Here is a 22046-nt window from a genome sequence, read left to right as displayed (position 1 = left end):
TTTAGGAAGAAACTAACTATTTCACACAGGTTTCAAAATATATCCCCGGGTGTGTTTCCTGAGCTAAAATTTCACCCCATTACTGAGCTGAGCTCCTCAATTACTGTATGATGAGCTCAGGTGTCACACTGAGTGTACTCGTGTATGCTTTTTGGTGATTATTTGTTTATTTTAGACATGCAGCTAAAAGGAGAGCTAGTTCTAATGCTGTTTATCATAAAGAAAATCACACCCCCCTCCCCACCTCCCACCTTACCAAGCTAGCGGTGATAAAGAGGTAAAGGTACAAATATTTACATTTTGAGGTACTTCTGTATGTCCACTACACTACATTTCAGAGGGAAAAAGTACTCCACTACATTTATGTGACAGCTGCTCCTTCTTAGATTAAGATTTATTAGAAGAAATCTTACAATGCTCCCATAAAATGCAATCCATTGTTTTGCTTGTGACCCCTCACAAAGAATCAGTGTCTAATCTGGGCCCCTTCTCATGTTTCAGATGTTCAGATGAGTAGTTATCAGTTCCAAAAATGAGTGATTTCCTCTGTAAATGTCTCAGAACTCTTCGAGGACTAAAGCAAAGATTAGGGGGAAAAAATGAATTCTGTCCTATCATCTTTACACTCCAAGCAGCAACCTCCGGGACTGAAAAATGAAGCCAATACAAATGTCAGAAACTGCAGTTCCATGAATTGCCACTTGAGGCCATTGAGGGAGTCAGTAGGATGATATTCCACTTACAGAAGTACTTTGACTTTTGATACTTGACGTACTGCATATTTTGTTGATAATACTTTTGTACCATTATTAAGTAGGATTTTGAATGCAAGACTGTTACTTCAGATGTATGTATGATACTCATGAGTATGAGTATTGTCACATTGTTGTATCAGTACTTTCATTTTATTAAATGATCTAAGTAGTTCTTCCACCAATGTCCCAAACAAAATGTCAGATACAGAACAAGCTTTATGTAAATTAGTATTTGTGCGCTTGTGTGTGTGTCTGTGTGACAGGGAAAGAGAGGGATACAGTGCTACTGACTCAGTAGGTCATTAGCAAGCTAAGCTGGCAACTGACGACTGAGGACTGCGTAACTTCCAAAATAAAAGAAAACCCAAAGCTACTCAGTCATCTTAAATTATACACATATATATATATATGTATGTGTGTGTGTGTGTGTGTGTGTGTGTGTGTGTGTGTGTGGGTGTGTGTGTGTGTGTGTGTGTGTGTGTGTGTTGTAATCTGAGCTTCACGCACTACGCCAGTTAGTATACTGCGTACACAGTGTACTACATGTGAGTGGACTGTCTGAAGTGTCTGATTTGAGACACGGCAACAGGGACCACCCATACGCGAGATGGCACAGTGCAGTATGCAATGTTCAGGTGAAACCGACCTTCCAGAATATCCTCCACTGAAGAAACCATGTTTTGGTTTCACATTAAGTTTAGGGGAAACATTATCTGACAGGGGAACAGACTTCATCTATTGACTTCTGTCTATATCTTTACCAGCTCCGTCAGTGTCATTTGTGCAACCAGTCCCAGCAGATAAGTACAAGGCTGAGTTTCTATCCCAGTCTGACCATGGAGCCAATACTTGTCTGGCTTTACAGAGTTCTGTTTTCGTTATTGACCAGCTACTATAGGTGTGATAACGTCAGCTAACTTGCTCATGTCCATATTATGAATTTGTCTGGCAAATGTTTCTCGCTGCTACCTCAGCATTGCCGATGGCATTGCTGTCATGATTATGCTAGAGTGGGCCAATGGTTGTGGCTGGGTTGATTTTCGTTGGCTCTTGTGTACACAGGGTAACTTTACTCAGTTGTGCTTCTTGTTGTGTGTTACGTAGCAGCTTCCACTTGGCTTCGTAGCACCTTGATGACTGAGAACGTGAAGGGAGGGGAGGGGGGGTTGTGGCCCAACGGAGGCCGAAGGTGTGGCTGATGAAACATTTGTTTTGGTCTGAGATGCTGGTGATGTAGTGTGACATCTAGTGGCAGTGACATTTACAGAACATTTGACTTAGCGTAGCATAATGACTGGAAGCAGGCTTGCTCTGTCCAAAGTTTGAAAACACAATTTCAAACATCCATAAAAGTCTCTAATTACCGTTTTTTTCTTTGTTTAATCTGTAAATAAAAAGGTTTTAGGGGGGAGTTACTTGTTTTAACTATTTCTTTTGTGCAGTGTCTCAGGTGGTAGTTACGGCACATAACTCCCCATTTTTATGTATGGTATTATGGTATTATATCTATGTATGGATTAACTAACCAGATACAATGTGTTAATAAGAAAGCTTTAGTGGCATTGCTAAGCAAATTTCTAACTTTCAGCACAGTATTGCTAACTGTTTTCCTCTGTCCTCAGTCTTTATGCTAAGCTAAGCTAAATCCCTCCTGGTTCGAGCTCCATACTTATCCCTAACCCGCCCTATCTGTAATTTCTGTTACAGGAGGTGTTTGGTTTTGATGGGTTAACCATTCGTGTTGTAAAAAATTCTTAATTGCATCTTGTTATGATATGGTTGAGTGAGCTACAGCATCAGTGTGTTACACAGTGTAAATTCGGGTCTTTGTAGGGATCAAACCTGCAAGCCTCCAGTCAGGCAGCTAATCTCTAATCACCCTGTCGCGCTGCCACCTGCTCACCTCAGTATGTATATGTTTACTAACTACAGTATAAGCTGCCTGGAAGAATTATTTATACTGCCTAAGCATATGGGCACGCTTTCACTTGACATATAACTATGTTTATAGATCAAAACAAGACACCAACTAGACTCAACACATCTCATCATGTGCTGATGTCTTTTCTAAAAATGCATCTACGGGTACATGTGTGTTCTTGTAAATCACATGTATGTGTGCGTGCGCACAAACCCGTACACGCTCTTCCTCTCTATTGCCTTAAAGCTTGATAAACTGAGAGGTTTCCATGGTGATGGCGCTTCACAGGCGTGAGGATCAGTGGCCTTCTTTTTGCAATAGATACAGAACCTAGTAGACAGCACATGAAGAATTACTGAATTCATGGTGGCTACTTCACCACTGCTCTTTCACAGTGCAATTTCTGTTGCTCAGTTATCAAGGATCTCTTGGCAGCATCTGTGCATTTCAGAATAGAGAGAAGAAGCTGAGTTACATACTTTGTTTATTCCCTGAAGCACATGAGCGACCAGGCTGTGTGCCTATCTCTATCTCTGTCTCTGTTGCCCTGTTTCTTTTCTTTTTGTTTTAGATCAGGATCTTTGTCCCCCAGGAGTCCCAACCTCCTCCTTGTTTCTCTCTCCCTCTGTGTGTTTGTTTTCTTCTCCCAGACGTGTGAATGATGTGCTTGGTTTTGCCTCTTGTGTGTTTGTGTAGTCTATCCTCTTTCCAGGTCTTCATGGCGGAGAGGAGGTCATATGGCTCAGGTCCTATCTGTCGGCAGCACCTGGAAAATGAGCGACCTCCTCCCCAGGATTATATTCTTTATTAATGTTTACAGTCTATAATGTTGTCATGCTGATTATCCATACTGGGAATCAACTTTGTTGCGCTGTTCTCCACACACAACATCCATTGCATATCTGTCCATCCTGGAAAAGGAATCAGTCCTCTGTTGCTCTTACTGAATTTTCCTCCATTATTTCTTATCAGTGGTTTTTTGGGGGGGTGTTCCTTGTACGATTTGAGGGTCTAAGGACAGAGGGTGCTGTAATGTTGTACAGACAGCTACGCCCTTTGAGGCACATACTGTATGTTATTTGTGATCTCGAGAGAATAGAATTTTACTTGACTGCTTTGGCAGTTGTTTTCACTGGTTTTGTTGTGTTTTGTATAAAGTTTGTGACAAAATTCTATCTCATCGGCTATTTTGACATAAAAAAAAACATTTTATACAAAGGATAGACATGAGAATATTAGATGCTGTGCACTGTAGAGTGTGATTTCAATTTTTCATCATTCTGTGACATGAGACTCGTTTTGTTGTGTATATCTGAATTTCTGGGTCAAATGGGTGGAACAGCAGAATAGCACTGATCTGTACAGGAAGACATAAAATTTTCACAAGAAGTAAAAATAGAATAGAAGGCTCCACAAATAAAGGCTCCTTACGTCACTACCAAGACCAACAGTGCCCCCTCCTGATGATTGGACTGCGCATGTTATCTCCTCAGAAAGAACCAGCAGAGTCTTAAAGTGATTCTGTGGAAACTGATTTACATGCTACATGTTTAATGAGTTCCACTGTAAAATAAAAAAAAAAAAATAAAACATCTGTAAAAATAGTGATTATGCCTAATCATTTAAACAGAACAGAACAATGCTGATGCCAGCAAGAGTAATTGATACTTAAAGCTTTGATGTGTTTTGCCTGCTGTGCTGTCAGATAGAATTACAGTGTTGGGGGAATCATAAGATTATATATTACCTACCAAGATAATGCTCATCCAAATCAGCTCTGAATGTGAAGAAAATTGTTCCTGTTGCTCGAATAGAACATGTTACACAGCATGGCATTATAAACTAGGCAATGCCCATTTGGAAAACCCCTTAACTCATGAATTCAGCAGACACAGTGACTCTAATGTGTCACAAACATTTGGAAGGGCTGGGGAAGCCTTTCAGTCCACTTTAATTAGGAAATAAGATGTTGAAAATAAATAAACATCCAAAATAATAATATACCTAATATATGGAATATATGGGTAGACATTATGTTTACCTACTAATATTGATTTAAACTCCATTACATTCCCCATATTTCCTGTCTGTATCCCAACTGTCACGATTCCATGAAGGCAGAAGTGTCCAAAAAAAATATCTATACACCCAAAAATGTAATGCCTTAGGGATGCTATAGTCTGTCACTGCCATGTTTCTTTATGTTCTTTTGAAAGAAGATCAACAATTGACCAGCTACAACAATCAACCGATCCAGATGTCATGTAGTAACCTATGGAAGCACACTGCATTCACAGATGGTGGAGAAAAAAAAGAAAAAAAAAGGATGTAATCTTGTAATTATGTCTTACTGTCTCATCATTACAAGAGACTGTAGAATAACAGGACAGGAAGTGGGGCGCCTCAGAACTTGCCAGAGAATCATCTGTTTTGAAGACTTCAGTCATTCCAGTGATAGCTGCCGGAACATCCAATGGTACATAGCAAAATGAACTACTGATAGCTAGATTAGCATACTTGATTTTCCAAATTATAAACAAATATACTTTTAACATCAAACGTAACATTTGCTAAAATACTTTGTTGAAAAAAAACCAAACAGTTAATTGAATTGATATTTAAGGTCAAATCCCTATATAGACATATCAGGCAGCGCCATAACGCCTCTGTGTTCACAAATACTGATGATTGATAACCACCTTAACCTTTTTTTCATGATTAGGAGATCAGGATCCTGTAGTTATGAGAAAGGAAGTCATAATTATGAGATAAGATCGCTAAAGACCGATCTGGCATTTTGCTGAATGTAGGCACTGAGCTACAACTGTAGATTATTTTTTTAGCCCATGCATCAACTAAACCTGCAACAAATAACAGTTTTTGAGAGCAGCGAAAACAATTGTTAATTATTTAGACATAGTTACAATTTTTAATGTCGCTGTTGTGAACTTGAAAGCAAATACTTGCCTTTCTACACATCTGGCACGCAGCAACAGTAGCATTCATTTGGATTCACGTTTGTATCCACATGGTTAATTGTACGGCTCTGATTTGGTCTCTGAGAAACAATATGTGGCTCTCTAGCTGCTAACTGCTCCACCATGTCCACCAGCTATAGTCAGTGACTTTGTCTGTCTGCTGTTTGGTGTTGGGCAGGCAGCATACAGTGGCTTTTTAGAGCTTTTTTTTTTTTTTTGCAGAAGAAAGCTGCTTAGGTTGATGAGAGCAGAGAGAGTGAACCAAAACAGTAAAGCTGCAAGATGCTATGAAGCTCTGCAGGTGATAATTCTCATCTCTACAAGCAGCTGATCTCAAATACATGCAGTCATGTGAGCAGATAAGTCATATGAAAACATTCATTATATTTGCTTTAAATTAGCTATGTTTCATTTGACATTATACAGCATGTAAATGTGGGTGGTATATTAGTAACTTCCAGCATTTGAGCAGAGAGAGTTTGTGCACGTGTGTGTTCATGTATGTGTAAACGTGTATGAGACGTTTAAAGTTTAATGCAACATTTTTCAAAATACTTTGCTGAAAAAAAACACTTCATTATATTGGTATTTAAGCTCATATTCATTATATAGATACATAACATAGACACTTAAATCAGGTCCTCCAAACGTGGAGCTTTCAGCATTGCGATGTCAGGTGGTCTGTCGTTTTAGCACATCGAGCCGCCCACCTCACCGGCGCTCCCTCAGGGAGGACACTCTTCATAGATCATTATTGTTTAGCTTACGGTGGGCTTATTCCGCTTCATTGCAAGGAGCCTCACTGCAATAGTGGCCAGGGGCAGGGTTTATGGATTTGGGATCTACTTGGTGGATTGCTGAGAGTAATCCCAAAATATTACAGAAGCAGAAGCTGCCTCAGTGAAACTGCTTTTGAGTTTGGTGCTTCTAGATAGGGCTGAGGAGACATTCACACAATAATAGGCACAGACAATTTGATTTAATAACAATGGCTAAAACACAAACTGTCATAAAAACACTTGATTCAGAAAAATACCTTTACAGACTGAGATGGATGCCATGTCTCTAGATATTTGGATGGATTTTGAATGAACTAATAATAAAAGGATAATGAATAATGATGTCTTAGTCCTTCAGCTCAGACAAGGTTATCTGACAAGGATGTCCATCTCCTCCACCTCTGTTTGGCATTTTTATTGAGCGGCAGCATCAACAAAGGAATTTGCAAGTTTTAGAAGTCATCACTAAATCATGGTCAATATTATGCTATCTGGAAACACCATAGTATCACTGAAACAAGTTATTGCAGCAATTAACTCCAGACCATTACAAACTGCCTCAAAGCTAAAATATTTCCACCATACAAACTGGATTTCAGCCTTTGACAAACACAAGTATTTGAGCATCAGCATTCCCACAAAACTGTTTGTTGAAACTGCTACTCAAAATAATACAAGTAGCTCATCTTACATTGATGTAAGTGCCCTTAATCATCTCTCACAGACAGAACAGAAAGTATTAAAAATGACAGTTCTCCTCAAAATAGAAAAAATGTCTTCAATAAACAAATATCAAAGCAATAAAGGAAAGGGAAAAGCGCAAATACTCAAAACCTCCATAAAAATGTTTCTCGTGGGCTTGTTGAATCACCAAACATTTATAATTACTTTTCAGGCTAAACAAATTCAGTGTATTATCAGTTGGTTACAGAACATAACATGGATTGACATAAGTCAGTTCGGGTTTACCATTCATCAGCATGTCAATCCAAATGCTACTAATCCACTAATCTGTCAATGTTTTGTACTACCTGTCCTGATCAGGGTCGGGGCGGCTGAAGCCTGTTCCGACACGCAAGCATAAAAACATCTCTTAAATTTACTCCCCTCCTAAATTTGTAGTCAACAATAAACAACTTTCCTGGATCATATATCATATATCACATACTGCAGCACCCAGAACATTAAGTGCATTTGATTTGTTACATTCTCTTCAGCAGGCAAATATGCACATTACTTGTCAAGTGAATATATATATGGTTGAGCTTTTAATTTCTGTAGAATTTTGTACAGTGTCACTACATATGTTTTGCAAACTGTGCACATAAAGAGCTGAAAAAAACATTTTCACATGGCATAACATTTGTTCAATGCTGATCTTGAACGTAGTTAAAGTCTCGCGATTGATTTTTTTTTTTTTAGTGGGGCTGGTAAACACCCTTTTTTTTTTTTTTTAGCTCAACTCCTCAAATGATCTGCACTGGTTCAATAGAAACTCAACGTCAGTATTTCAGACAAGGATGAAGCTCTTTACAGCCTGTGGCATGAAAACCTCACTTCAGCCAGCTGACCTCAGTAGGCAGTTGTGTCTACAACAAAAGCCACAGAGAGGAAGAAACCTCTGCTGCTACTCAAATCAACAACCTAAAATGTGTTTATCCTGACCATCGACATTTTCCTTAACATAATAGTAATGTTTCAAATGAAGGACTTTGCTCTACCAAGCTTCTCAAAATCAATGATTTATTTGTTTATTTTTTAATCTTTCCCTGAAAACATGGCACAACTACTTGAGCAAAGCGGCAGCAAGATCTTTTGTAATAACATCAGGAAAACATGGCAGCAAGCTCATTTGGTGCGAGCGATGGTGAAATTATTGGGTGAGAGGATATGAGCTCAGCGAAGGTCTCACAGCGGGCGTCATGTCAGATTTTGAGCCCTCCGGAGGTGTCGTGAAGTGTCCGTGATGAGGTGTGTCCACTTGATAATGTCAGTGATGTAACCAGGGTCTCGCCCACTCACATTTCTCCCTGCGTATAAGCTGTCTTTGTGTCTTAATTTAAGGAGGGGAGGTAGTGTATGTCAGATCATGAATGTTGGTGAAAAAGCAGTCCAGTTTGTGGCTGAGTTTACTGCTAATATTTGTTTAAACACAGACCTTTTTTGGAATAAAACATAATTCAGTGTGTCACTAAATGAGCATTTTTTGGTCCTTGTAATTTTGTACTGTGATTTGTACAGTTCGTTGCTGCCTCAATAAGTGTGCAAAGGCTATTAGCAGTCACTGAGTGTTTTATTTATTTATTTGTATTAAAATAAAATGTGTCCTCTTTTTTTTGCACGCCACAGAGTTGGGGGAGCAATTTGACCGTGCCAAAGCATATGTTTATTTATCCTCAGAATGTCAACATCCACTGCATAGCCCTCTCTGTGAACTGAACAAACACTGGTGCCAGGCTTTCAGCACTGAGCCAGGAATATTTTAATGTCTGGTAAATACTGTCCTCTAGTGCTCACACTCTAACACACACACACACACACACACACTCACATGCATACCACAGGATTATGCCAAAAATCTTTTGCAGCGAATTGTTTCATCTTTTAAAACACCATAGACCTCAGTAACATTTCTGTAATTAAATATATGCATCACAAATGGTGTTAATGTAGGCCTGTCTGGTCAAACAGTCCCACCCAGTTATTTTCTACAAACGTGTGTCCCTGTGTTTTACAATAAAACTGTACACGCTGTATTAGCTGTGTATTCTTCTACTGATGACCAGTGCTATGCCCCAAAACATGCAACAATAGCTACAGTTGGACCGAAACGTCTGTAACCATGGTTTTATTATCAGCTACTCTCAGATGGCTTTTAGCCGGGGCCGGTATAGTCTGCCTAATGAGGCACGTCACAATCGCAGAGTGAGCAGCAATAAAAAAGAGGGGATGGCCTATCCCTCCTCCTCCTCCAAATTACCTGATCAATCATTCACTAATGCCGATTTCACCTGGTGAAGTCATGTCGGCACAAGGTCAGTGTGTCCTGATCTTCTAGACGACAGGAGTTGATGTGGATCTCGACGTAGACACAACAGCTTTGCAATCAGCCTGTCCGCCGGCTTCTGAAAGCCCGCAGGATATTAGAGATGTAAATGGAACATAATGGTGCCATTATAATTGTACTCATCCCGTTCAGCCTTTGATGGCAGTGTCTTTTCTCTGCAATCCTACACCATCTGGCTAAATCAGCGTAGGCAGGAGAAGCAGAGCCAAGGGTAGTTAGGACAACCAGTATTTGATTAGGATGCAATCATTATCTTTGGCTAGTGACATATCCCATTTGTTACGACTCAAAGCTGCAATTTGGGCCGAGCCCAGTTCGAGAACACCAATTAATGTTCATCAGATATTTTTACATCCATTCATAGAGTAAAACCTTTATTTTGAGATCCTTCTAAAAGGTTGATAAAATATGTGAATATTAGATGTCGTGGTCCAGCCATCCAACAAACACTGGACATTTTGGGGTTTTTTTTAAACAAAGGGCCCTGAGTGCTTTGTGTGGCAGCGGCACTGAACTTTAGGGGCATGCATGGTGACATTGTGTACTGATATCTGCAAACAGTCCTGTTGCATCAGATGACCAAACAAACAGAGTGGGTCATACAGACCTTGCAAACATTCACCTCTTTCAGTAGAAAGCCTCCAGTTCACTATGATCCACTTTACTGAATCCAAAACTCCGCCGCAACATTCAGTATTTTCACAATCAAATAGGACATTTAGAAAAGAACAGGACCTGTTAACAAAGACTTGTTTATTAGCCAAATTGGCCTGTAGAAATGGCAAACATGCCAGCCATTTGGATTGTGTTTGGTTCCGTTTCCACTCCATATCTTACATATTGCAAGGAAAATGTGATTTAAATAGCTTTCTTTTTTTAACAACAGCAGAGCAAAGTTTTCATTTTAAACTTAATTTTAAACTCTGATTCAAGTTTCTCAGGATTTCCAAGGATTGCTCTTTATTTTAATCACACAGATTTAGCACAATGTTGGAAGAACCAAGTCTTTGTTGTGACAGAATCATAACAAAAAAAAAACTTGCTGAAATAGTTTTCGGTAAATCCAGTATTATGAAGATACAATATTTTTGAACATAAACATGAATTTACACAATATTTCTTCAAAAGAGGGTGTTCAAATATTAACATGCTTTCAGATTAATAAATCAGGACCTTTACAGGTTACTTCCAAACTGGCGACATCTGAGGGATTACTGATACATCTTTTATGATCCTCACTTTCATCACAGTGGTGAGATTTTGGATGCAGTGTTATCACTGTGAAAAGAGGCATCTGGCTCCCATCTGGGTTTTGTTGTCTCCCTGCAACGCAAAACATATTTTATAAAGCAAGCAAAAATGGCACAGCTCTTTGCTTGTTTTTGCTCATCTGCTTTGCATAGAAATCTGTCAGAACCATCCACACACAAACATAAACACACACACACACACACACACACACACACACGCACGTTTATGCACACAAAATTACACAGTATTTTAAAAAGATAGAAAATTAGTATGAGCATTCATTTAAGCTCAGTTGAACTGCTTTGTGCAGCTCACATGGTTTTATGCACTTCCAAATCCGTCTATTGTCGTGTTTCTGGTGTCGTCCTGAAAACTGGCAGCTGGCAGTGGAACTGGAATAGCCTGGCGGTAGACTGTATACTAATGACAAGACAGAAGAAAATGACAAACAGCTGTAAAAACAGCAGTCAAGATCAGTCACATGCAATGTAAGGATTTAGAAGTTTTGCATAAAAATGTAGGTAGCGAATGTTTCCTGCGACACCTCTGGGAATTTAATCTTCACATCCACGCTGTCTGCTGAGGCAGCAACAACTGATGCAGAAACCTCCTGCCTGGCGTTTCTCTCATGTTGCTGGTAGAAGCTGAGAAAGAACGCCATGCCCGGGATGTAGCTTTCAATTCTGGAAAAATGTAAAAAAGCTCTTTCAACAACACATGCCAGAAAATATCATAATAAACACAGAGAAGGTTTCTACCATGCTCTGCAAAGCAAAGAAAGTTGCTAGAAAATACGAATGGAAATCATCTTTTGCTCTCTTCTCCAGCCCATGCGTCTCTGTTTTCCTCCCATTTTATTCATTTACTTTCTCCACACAAACTGCTAATACATTTTTATCCACTGAAGCTCACCTTCTGCCCATCTCTGCCATGGTTTCTGGGATCCTGGTCCAGTGTACTTTGGCCTTCAGTGTTGGCTTGGAACCGGGCAGATGTGCAGTTGCAGCTCTCATTGACATTTCATAGGATTGACATTCAGCTCCCCATCTGATGTGTGTCTAGACCAAACACAAGAGATCAATCGTGAGGGGGGAACTCGACATCACGCCATCTCGTACAGTGAAGGAAGATGCTACAAATGAGTGGCCAGTGTGACATTTCCTATTACACAAGTATTCCTCATTTGCGCACAGTACACACATGTGACGACTTTGGCACAGGAATGTATTTGCCCATATTCAAACTGGATGTTAATGGTTGATGGATTTCTTTAAATGACCTTAAAGGCGAAGCCAGCATCTCATATCTTTCTATTATCTACAAATCCCATAAACACCCAAAGACAACAATACACTTATCGTACAAACAAGTATTCTCTGTGTATCTACATACTAACACACTAACTCCATGCCCGAGAACTCTACCCACCTCTCTGGTTACATTTCCTTTCCTTGCCATGAATAAGAACAGTGTACTTTATTCCTCTCAGCTTGTCAACTTAACAAGGTCGTGCAAAGACAGCACTTTTTACACTTCTCAAACTCTAGAGACTACCAAGGCTTTTTTCTTTGTAATTAAGGAATTTGTCCCCCGGTGAAGTAGTACGGCTCTTTTATGTGGTAATAGCTTTTGGACAGTAGGAATAAAAAATATATGATACTTGGGTTACACAGCAGACAGTTCTTGCAAGAAGGATAAGCATTGACAATAACGTTTACTAACAACAGTATTATTTCAATTTTCAACATTTTATACATAATAAATGTATACAACTCCTTTGCACTTCCTGTGTGTTTTATATCTACCTTTACATCAACGTGGTCATTCACAGTGGTGTCCATACACATCTTCCAGTTGGTATCTTCTCCAACCTGGGACACAATCAGTTGGGTGTTCTGAATATTTGCCTCGGGTGTGTAGTACACAGCTGCGTCATAACCCTCAGGCTTCTGGTTGCCACTCATGGCGAAAGCTTTGATGTTGAAAACAGCTTCAGGTGTCGCGTCCAAGACCTAAGGAGTGAGATAGAAAGCAATCCATTAGACTGTAATGAGTTTGTGTCCATCATGTCCAATATGTGAGTATTGATCCTCTATCATCCATTATGTGTGGACTCGTGAATTCAGAATAATACCCAAGTGAAAGTGCATCATTGTGATTGTGGTTGTGATCTAACTAGTGAGTGTGGTGGACAATGGAGCCGAGAGAACAAGCAACATTTGCTGTATGTGTCAGATGATCCACACTTTGTATGGAGTATTTTCATGCACAAAAATCTCCTCAGTCTAAACATGGTTCCCTTCCGTCACAGCAATGGTGGGATCATGAATCATGACTCACAGCTATTTTACTTGATTAGATTGCTCAGTACAAACTGCCTTATTTATCCAGTGAAACAAATTTAGGTTCTCTCTCTATGGAGAATGTTCAGCGTACTTCCATTACGTTGACATGATGGCTCTGATGAGATCGTCTGACGCTTGAGGCTGAGTCGGAGGACAGACCTACTCGCTGAATGGCCTCCTGTAAACACAATTTAGGAACAGGAGAATTGGAATTGATAAAACACCAGAGCAGGTGCAGAGATAATAACATTGCAAGGCTAGCCAAATACCTTGGAAAGCCTTCGCAGAGTCTCAAGCAGTTGGCGTGTGCTCATCGGATGTCTGCTTGGGCCGGCATTAACCTCAATGTGGATTTTGTCAACAGCTTTGATTGCCTGGGCTAATAAAGGTGCACAGGCAACGTTAGCAAAAGGTGAAGAAAGAAATGTATAATAATAATAATAATAATAATAATAAATAGCTTTATTTGTATAGTACTCTTTAAAACACAGAGTCAACAAAGTGCTTCAGAATAGGGAGGAAAGGGATAGGGAGGAAAATTCCCCAATTTGGTGCCATAGTAACTGGGAGATGAGCCTTCATTCTTAGGCCTGACATAACACGAACACGTGTACAATCTAATGCTATCTAATACATCAGCCTTACAGTAGATGCTCTTGTTTAACTCTAAGTCAGAGAGGGATGATTTGCCTGGAAGTCATTTTGTACTGGTAATTATGCAAAGTTGTGCTTTAACTTTCTGCAGTGTACCCCAGGGTGTGTTAGTACACAGTGATATCACTTTTGGGTGTTGTTACAGGTGCAACAGAGCACCCCCCCCCCCCCCCCCCCCCCCCCCCCCCCCCCCCCCCCCCCCCCCCCCCCCGAAATAGCATGAGTGGACTTGTCTGCAGGTGTTAGCTCACTAATGAAATGCTGTAATAAGCCTACTGGGTGACTGGTTAATGTATGCAGCGACTGCAGCAGCAGTGTTCACAAATTGGGCAATACAGTGGCATTTCAGCTCACACATTTCCCTGAGTAGTGTGTGTCATATGAGTTTAGCAGCACTCTGTGATGTAATTTATTGGGCTTGTTGTGCATACCTGGGACTACTTTGAATGCCATGTGGGTGTATCCCAAGAAATAGTACAGCGGGTATTCCTCATGATAATACTCTCTCCTCAGCTCAGATTCCACACAGAGACCAGCTCCATAAATGCTACTCTCAGCGCACATTCTGGCTCTCGGATGCCAGATGTTTGGTGTGATGATCTGTTGGATTAGAAGAAACAGAACGATATTAATCCTTAAATATAAATCTTCATTAGCTGAACAGCAACAGTATTTCGCCAACAGGTGTTGACTGTACCTGATTTGACTCAGGCCTCACAACTGTGGGGCCCATGTGGGCAACTTCATCATTGGAGTCGATAGCGTTGGGCATGATTGGGGTCATTTTCGCCATAGCTGGTTCTTCAATGTTCCTGGAGACTGCATACACATTGGAGCTTTTGATTGGAAAGGAAAATAAGAATTCTTAAACTTGGCATATTGGCTGTATTGTGGATAACATATATAAAACATAAAGCAGAAGTGTTTACTGTAACATATGTACTAGATATTGTAACCATTTGGAAGACTTACTTCTGATTGTGAGTGTCACAATTTGATTCAGAACTTTGTCCTACTTGGCTTGTATACTTTACATATTATTATATATTAAATCTTCTTCTTATCTAAAATATAACTATATATCAAAATAAGCTACTTTTACAAACGGCCTATGGGGTCATTTTTTTATGGGAGGACAGCTCCATTATGAACCACACTGCACTCCGTGAATCGATGCAGAATTTTAGAGGATAAAAATCATGTTTCTTATGTGAACCAGTTTTTTTTATTCCCCACACCCTTAAAACATACCTGACTGAAACGATTTCAAACTCTTTTTTGCATGGATGAAAGTCAAGTTCAAACTTCTTTTCTCGGACGTTGATCTTGGCAGAAAACTTCCATGGAATAGCAATAGGGTTTTTGGCCTTCAGCTCAGAGCCACACTGAAACAGTTCTGTGTTGATCCCGTAAAAAACCCAAAAATCCTTTGTGTAACTAAAAAAAAGAGGAGGTGAATTCAGTAGTTGTAACTCCACAGTTTGAAGATAAATGGTATACAAAGGCAATCTGGCAATGATGAAATGATTTCCTTCCCATAGTAATTACTAAACCTGCTGGAAGTTTATCTTCTATAAATCAAAGGAACAGTGAATATCTTTACCCAACAAAACCATCAGTCTCCAGTGAAATTTCAGAAGTCAGGAGTTGTCCAAGATGTTCAGTCAGTGGTGGATTTATTGCAGCTTTAGCTATGCAAAAAATAACATTAATAACACTTTAGATCAATCACTTATCAGATCATAAATTTAATACTATTTAGATTTGTGAGGTGGTCATATGCTGTTGGATTTCTGTCCTCACCGTTAACAGTGATTCCATTGAGTGTTTCATAATATTTGCTGATCTCCAGCGGGAGACCCAGCGTGGTGGCTTGGAAGTAGCGAACCTCAAAGATCAAGAAAGGCTTGGTCCAATGCCACGACACTCCCTTCTTTAAATTCTCGATCACAGCCCACAGAGGGCTTTCTTTCCCTGCAGAGGGACTGACAGCCTGCAGGTGAGATAACAGGACAGCGGCATGTAACAGGCTTTGTAGATCGTTTAACAGCATAATGCTTTTTATTGACGCCACTGGTTTTGACATGGATCACATGGATCACTGGTAGTGTCTTTGTTCATTTATTCTCTCACCTTGATGATATTCTGAATGAAGTCTTTGTTGATATCCGCAAAGAACCACTCTTGTCCAGAGGCGCGTGAATAGGCAGAAAGGACTGGTTTATCACTGGGAAGAATTTCCCAGTTTTTAAGCTGAAATTGACGCAGAATAATGGTCACCAGAACACATACATTGATGCATCATAGTACAGATAATATCTTTTGGCCTTTATGTTTTAATCATATACTCACCACATTGAAAATAGCCTGGAAGTCACTGAAACCTAGATCTCCATTAAATCCAGGGATGCTGCTACCAAACAACTCCTTAATTCCTTCAGGACGGATACCAAACTGTAGCATGCAAAGAAAAGAAAATGACTACTCATCATGACTTGGAAGATATAATAAGTTTAAGTTCAATGCAAGTCTCAATAGTACTGTACCTCCAGTAGCTGCAGAATTCTACCGATGAAATAAAACTTTCCTTTCATCATGATTTCAGTGGGGAAGATGTTTGTTGCACTTCTTAGCATGAACACTTCCGCTGCTGTGCCAATTAGGAAATCATCTGCACTGGAGCAAAGAGTAAATACTCATACAACTGTTTCAGAGAAATCTCAGGATCCAGGCATTTGTGTTTGAGCGTACCGTTAAACCAGTCCATGCGCATTGCTTTGCTGTAGTGGTAGCAGAGACGACCAAATTTCGGGGCCAGGATTTTCACAGCTACATTGCAGGCAGTGGAGCTATTGCAGACACCATAAAAAAGGGGATTGTGTATCACATAGCGTAAACAATGAAATGCCGCAGTTTTTTTTTTATAGTCATACTCACAGGAAGTGATTGTCGGGAGTACTGGATCTGGCAAAGCTCTTGAGGTAGGAATATGCAAAACTAACAACATGAAGCTCTTTTTCCTGCTGTAGATGAGCGGTCACCGTGGACACCAGAGCCATTGATGGCTTAGTGTCAAACAGGATCATGAAGGCCAGCATGCGGATCTCAGTGGGAAGGTTCTTTTGCAGGAACAGAGCCATGGTGATGTCCTGGACCTGACAACAGAAGTATTATAATGATTGAGGAGTTCAGAAAGCTCACACATTCAAACCGCCCATTGCTGAAGTCATTTCTGTTCCGACACAGTCACTATAATTTGCTGTGCAGACTATGAACTTTGAAAGGCGCATAACTGTAAATGTGGATATAAATAGGAAAAGATTATGTAGCTCCACAATGTTGTTGAAAATTATCATTTTTACCTGCCACAATGAAGAAAACGAAATAAACTTTTCTATTCCGTTTAGAAAGTTGAACTTGACTATGGAACACAGAACATGCATAAAGCTGTGTTTAAAAACAAAAAAAGTAATCTTCTAATCTTCTTGCACAGTATCTGCTGTCCTTACACTTTGAGGGTCTCTGGCAGCTATGAGTCTCATAGACTGCACAGCAGCACTCAGCACACGAGGCGGCAGATCTACAGGGTTGGCGGCCACTCCGGGGAGGAAGCGCATGATGGTTTTAATGCTGCCGGGATGACCAGCGTTCCCCAGAGCTTTCAGAGTGATGACCATCTCCGCCTCATTGCCATTCTTCAGAGCCTCCGTAGCCATGTCCAGCAGTGGCTTAGTGCAGATGTGAAGTAAATACACATTTTTATTCAGCATATTTTAAATATGTTAATGCTATTAACTTAGTCAAACCACACACTTGAAAAACTTTGAAGTGTGTTAATGTGGCATGGCTGTCTCCAGAATTTATCAAAGGGAATCGATTTTTTTCTTATTTTGAATACCTGAACAGCAGTGACTGGGCAAGGTGTATAATATGCACAGTGCTTGTAGACCAGAGAACCATAGGAAAGCACCACAGTATGCCACAGATAGATATTTGATTTACTGAAGGGCATGGTCAGGAACATCTGTAAAACAGAGACAGAGACGGTCTGATGAGAGAATCTCTTGTGGAAAGTGTGCGTGGTATCATTCGTCATTATGCAAACAATTTCTCCAACTTTACTTTAACTCACTTTAGCCATCTCAACAAACTCAGGAATAGCATTGAGGTGGTTAATTGCCAATAAAAGGGTTTCCAGAGCTTCTGTTGCGGAAACATCTCCAGCCTCAAACCTAATTTCCAGGAACTTCAGGATTCTGGCGTCGCCGACCTCAACAATCATGTCCAAAAACCAACGTCTGATGTTTGAAAAGTGAGAGAAAATGGCTTAATGAGACAATACTTAAAATAGGGAGTATCTGTCATATTAAGTAAAAGAGAAAAAAAGGAAAAAAAGCTGTAGGAGACAAGGTCAGATGTCTCCTTTAATTGCTCTTGTGCAATATGAAATACAAGCTGTTTCGATCTTAATGAGCAGGGAAAGCAGTCTTTCACTCATCACCTTTCTGTCATCGTGCCTCACTTGATAATAAATCATTCATCAGTGGTAATGTACCAGACTAAATCCTTCCTGAACTAAGTGGGAGGATACTCTTCAATTACCTAATCAGTTGAAGTGGATCACTATCAGATTTTAGAGATGGCCTGGGACCATTTTGTTCGTCGTCTTATGATACTATAATGAAAAGCTTGGTCAAAGGTTATCGATGAAGGATTTTCACTTCAAGTCTTAAACACAACGTTCTCAATGGCCGAAAAATTTCACTTATAACTTTAGAATTAAAAATTTCCTGGGTATATTGGGATAATGATGGATAATGGACTGGGATAATGAAAGGTCAACAGGTTTGGGGCAACAATTACACACCCACACACCAAAACTAATTACATTTCCACCAGACAAAGCTCTACTTTGTGCTAATTAACAAAATGTTACCATGCTAATATGTTACAGTAAGAAGGGTGTTACGGGTAACTGTAGGTCACAGAGGCTTGCATATGAGCTGCTGTCAACACCTCCCAAATCTCAACAAGGCTTTGTGCAGATCTGTGCGTTTGCAAGCAAGTTGATGGGGTTGCTTAATTTCCTGTCAGGCCATATCCTGTGCATGTTAGCCCCCATGCTGCCCAGAAAAAAAAAACACAATTCCACCCTTTAATCTTGTTTCAGAAACCTCAAGAACAAGAGCAAATGGAATTGCTTTTCAAAAGGTCAATCATCAAAAAAAGAGCCACTTCTTATGTTTTGCTGAATGCGATGTTAAAGCCTATTCACACTATGATGATGATACCAACCTATGTTCTTCATTTCCTGCAAATTGTTTCCACATTTCATCCAATCCTTCATAAGGCGTCACTCGCAGGAGTTGATACAGCTTTATAATGTCTTCAGTCGTCGCACTGTCGATCTGATAGCGATTAGCCTCAGCCAGACGCTTGATCAGTTCAACAGCCTGGAAAGAAAATGAGAGGCTGCAGCTGCTGAAAAAAATTAATTTCGTGTTTTCATTTCTGGAACCCTTTAGCGTATATGATTTTGGTATTTGTTCCCCATTACACACATTACAACATTATTCAATTGCTTTATTTTCATGCCACTTATAAGAGATACTTAACACTTTTCATTTCAGCTGATTTTAGAAAAGTAAAATTATTTGATATATTTAACATCCAGAAATGTAATGTAATGTTACTCCTAAGACACACATTTTTATCATTATTACCTTTGGTACTGGGTCTTCCAGGTTCTGCATCAAAAGGGGGACATTAGCTGCAGTGTTGACAAACTTGTAAACAAGGTTGCCTTTGCTTTCCACTGGCCCAAACGTGACAGCTCTCACAGTGTCAGTCACACCGAGTAGCACTATTTCCTTCCTGCAGGAGGAGTTATTTAAAGCCGGCGATTTGTATAACAGACAGGCATTGTGGATGAGCAGACATAAAATGCAGTTTTTTTGTTTTGTTTTGTTTTGGGTTTTTTTGTCTTACGTTGCTTGCATCTTGAAACTGCCGCCCTTCACATTGAAGGGAGTGAAGTGCTGTCGCTCCAGGCCATGAGCCCTGGTAATGAGACCTTCCTCTGCTGTTGGTTTGACTGTGTAAACATATCTCACTGTTGAAATGACAGATTCCCCTCTCTAGATTGGAGCACAGAAAAAACAAAACAAAAATACATCTGACTTTGGTGTGTTTAATTTATATTTGAAGAATCAGAGCCATCTGCAGTGAGGCAAATAGACCTGTTTGGAGACTTGGTCGAGCACAGCAGTAGCCATTCCCCTGTAGATGGCTGCTTTCTCCCGGCAGTTAGTCACATCCACGACCTGGGTGATGGTCATGTCCTTTGTTTCTTTGTTTTCCTCAGTAGCATAGTTACTCTGGCACTTGCCATGGATGCCAACCTAAAAACAAATCTAAACCTTGTTAGACTTTTTTTATTGTAGTTTTATTGATGCTGTGTGGAATAAATGAAGATGGTGCGGAATAGAGCAGTTTTGTTTGTCTGTCAGTGACTCACCTCCTCCAGCTCATAGATCCTCTGTGTGGTCTTGACAGTGACTTGGAAGAAACCCAGTATCCCTCTCACAATGTTGACTACAGTGTCAGAAATCTCAGCAGAGGCGCGGATGTCACCAATGTGTCCACTGGTGTAGTCAAACATGAAGGGTTTGATGAGCTGGGCAGCAATACGCTGGGTGAGCTTTGGTGAGGCGTTAAAGCCGCTTTTCCCCGGGAAGCCATTGAACTCCTCCAAGGCTAAATCTGAGACCTTTGAAGCAGAGATGGAAATAAGAAGTTTCATCTCTTGTGTCATCTCTCATTCTCTGCTCAGATTCATGTCAGACGAAAAGTAAGAGAACAGTATTTATCTGTTTTCTTTTAATGGATTGTTAAAGCTCAGAGTTTGATGGCAGCATCTGTTGATGACTGACAGATGACAAAAAGGTGCTGCAGAGAGAGCAGCAGATGCATCAGAGAAAACAGATACACAGTCCTGCACAGCTGTTGAACTACAAACATTTGTGACAAACAGTTTCTGAACCTTCAGCACTTTCAACATATAAGTCATTTATACCACAATCTACATGACTCTGTCTTCAAACGCCTGTTCATCCTTTCAACAGGTGTTCATTAAAACAACTTCCAAATCATTTATGACACATGAATAAATGATAAATTACAAATGATGCACTGCCGGTTACTTTGCTTATGAATCAGACATCAAATTAACGAATCAACAACCTGTCATTGTTTACACTGAACTACACAATCAGAGTATTTGTGACATGTTGAAACAACATACTGTATTCTGCGTTACTTTTTATTTCCCTCTATTCTCATGCTTACCTGCAAGATGAATGTTTCTGCAGACACCCCAGAAATCTTAACCTTGCACATCATTCTCACACCAGACTCAGCAAGGTTTGGCATGCCGAGTCCAAATTTCACCTCTCCCTCATATTTGTATTCGTAGGTCTTCTTAGGGTTCAGGCCGAGCTCTGGAACATGTTTCCACAATTAAATGTCATATCATGTGTCTTTTTTTTTTTTTCTTTCTTTAAAGATAATTTTTACTTTTATGATGAAGTCACAAAAACTTACCATAATGGACATTTTGGCATGCTGAAAGACAGAAGTCAAACATAGTGTCAGTATTAGAACTTTTGTGTAGTGTCTCCATGAGCACATTTTATATTTAATTTGCATTATTTATGGCTCGACTGATCCCAGGGAGAACTTTAAAATGGTGATAGCACTTGTTTCAAGCACATTAAAAAGCCAGACACAAAACATGAAACAGTAAATTAAACAGTAAAGACTTGAAAAACTGAATTACATCATTGCAACCCAAAAAAACAAAAAAATAAATATACACATTAAAACAGGTCATTAGCTCAAGTAAAATTTCCTTTATAACCTGTCACCTTTCTCCATTAATGACTACTTACTCACCTCTGAAAATCCCTATTTTTTGTTGTTCTTGCCTAAATTATTTTTGCTGCTTATTCATGATTGAGCAACAGCAAATATATCAATATATTACATTTCCAAATATCTATTTTAAAAAGTATCTCACATTTTGAATGGTGGAATAAGTTAAAATGCCCCACAGAGATAAGTAAAAAGTAGAAATAGTCAAATCAACCCCGGGATTATGAATCATTTGAAAAATCTCAAACTGACTCTAAAATAGCAAAATAATAATAATGAAGCTCCTACAAGTGAAATAATATGAATGACGCAATTAACACTTACTTGCCAGGGCCACAAAGCAGCAGAGGAGAAGCCCCTGCAT

General features: G+C 39.8%; 1 protein-coding gene across 1 annotated transcript; it reads right to left on the bottom strand.

Moving 5' to 3' along the window:
- Positions 1–10236: 10236 nt before the first annotated feature.
- vtg3 (vitellogenin 3, phosvitinless) lies at positions 10237–22046 on the bottom strand. The gene is made up of 28 exons (XM_056378794.1): positions 22007–22046; positions 21353–21373; positions 21098–21249; positions 20268–20519; positions 19990–20151; positions 19739–19887; positions 19474–19624; positions 19046–19203; positions 17883–18048; positions 17649–17774; positions 17260–17478; positions 16688–16905; positions 16502–16599; positions 16297–16421; positions 16103–16204; positions 15884–16003; positions 15554–15743; positions 15354–15441; positions 15002–15187; positions 14448–14586; positions 14182–14350; positions 13366–13475; positions 13188–13274; positions 12557–12763; positions 11664–11809; positions 11296–11434; positions 11067–11171; positions 10237–10823 (listed from the first exon to the last, which is right to left on the bottom strand). The coding sequence occupies exons 1-27, from the start codon at positions 22044–22046 to the stop codon at positions 11073–11075; spliced, it is 3819 nt and encodes a 1272-aa protein (XP_056234769.1). The 3' UTR covers positions 10237–10823; positions 11067–11072.

This window comes from Seriola aureovittata, chromosome 6 (genome assembly GCF_021018895.1).
Source record: "Seriola aureovittata isolate HTS-2021-v1 ecotype China chromosome 6, ASM2101889v1, whole genome shotgun sequence".
Taxonomy (NCBI): Eukaryota; Metazoa; Chordata; class Actinopteri; order Carangiformes; family Carangidae; genus Seriola; species Seriola aureovittata.
Note: the sequence above shows the minus strand (reverse complement) of the source record. Positions and strands in the feature narration are given on the sequence as shown.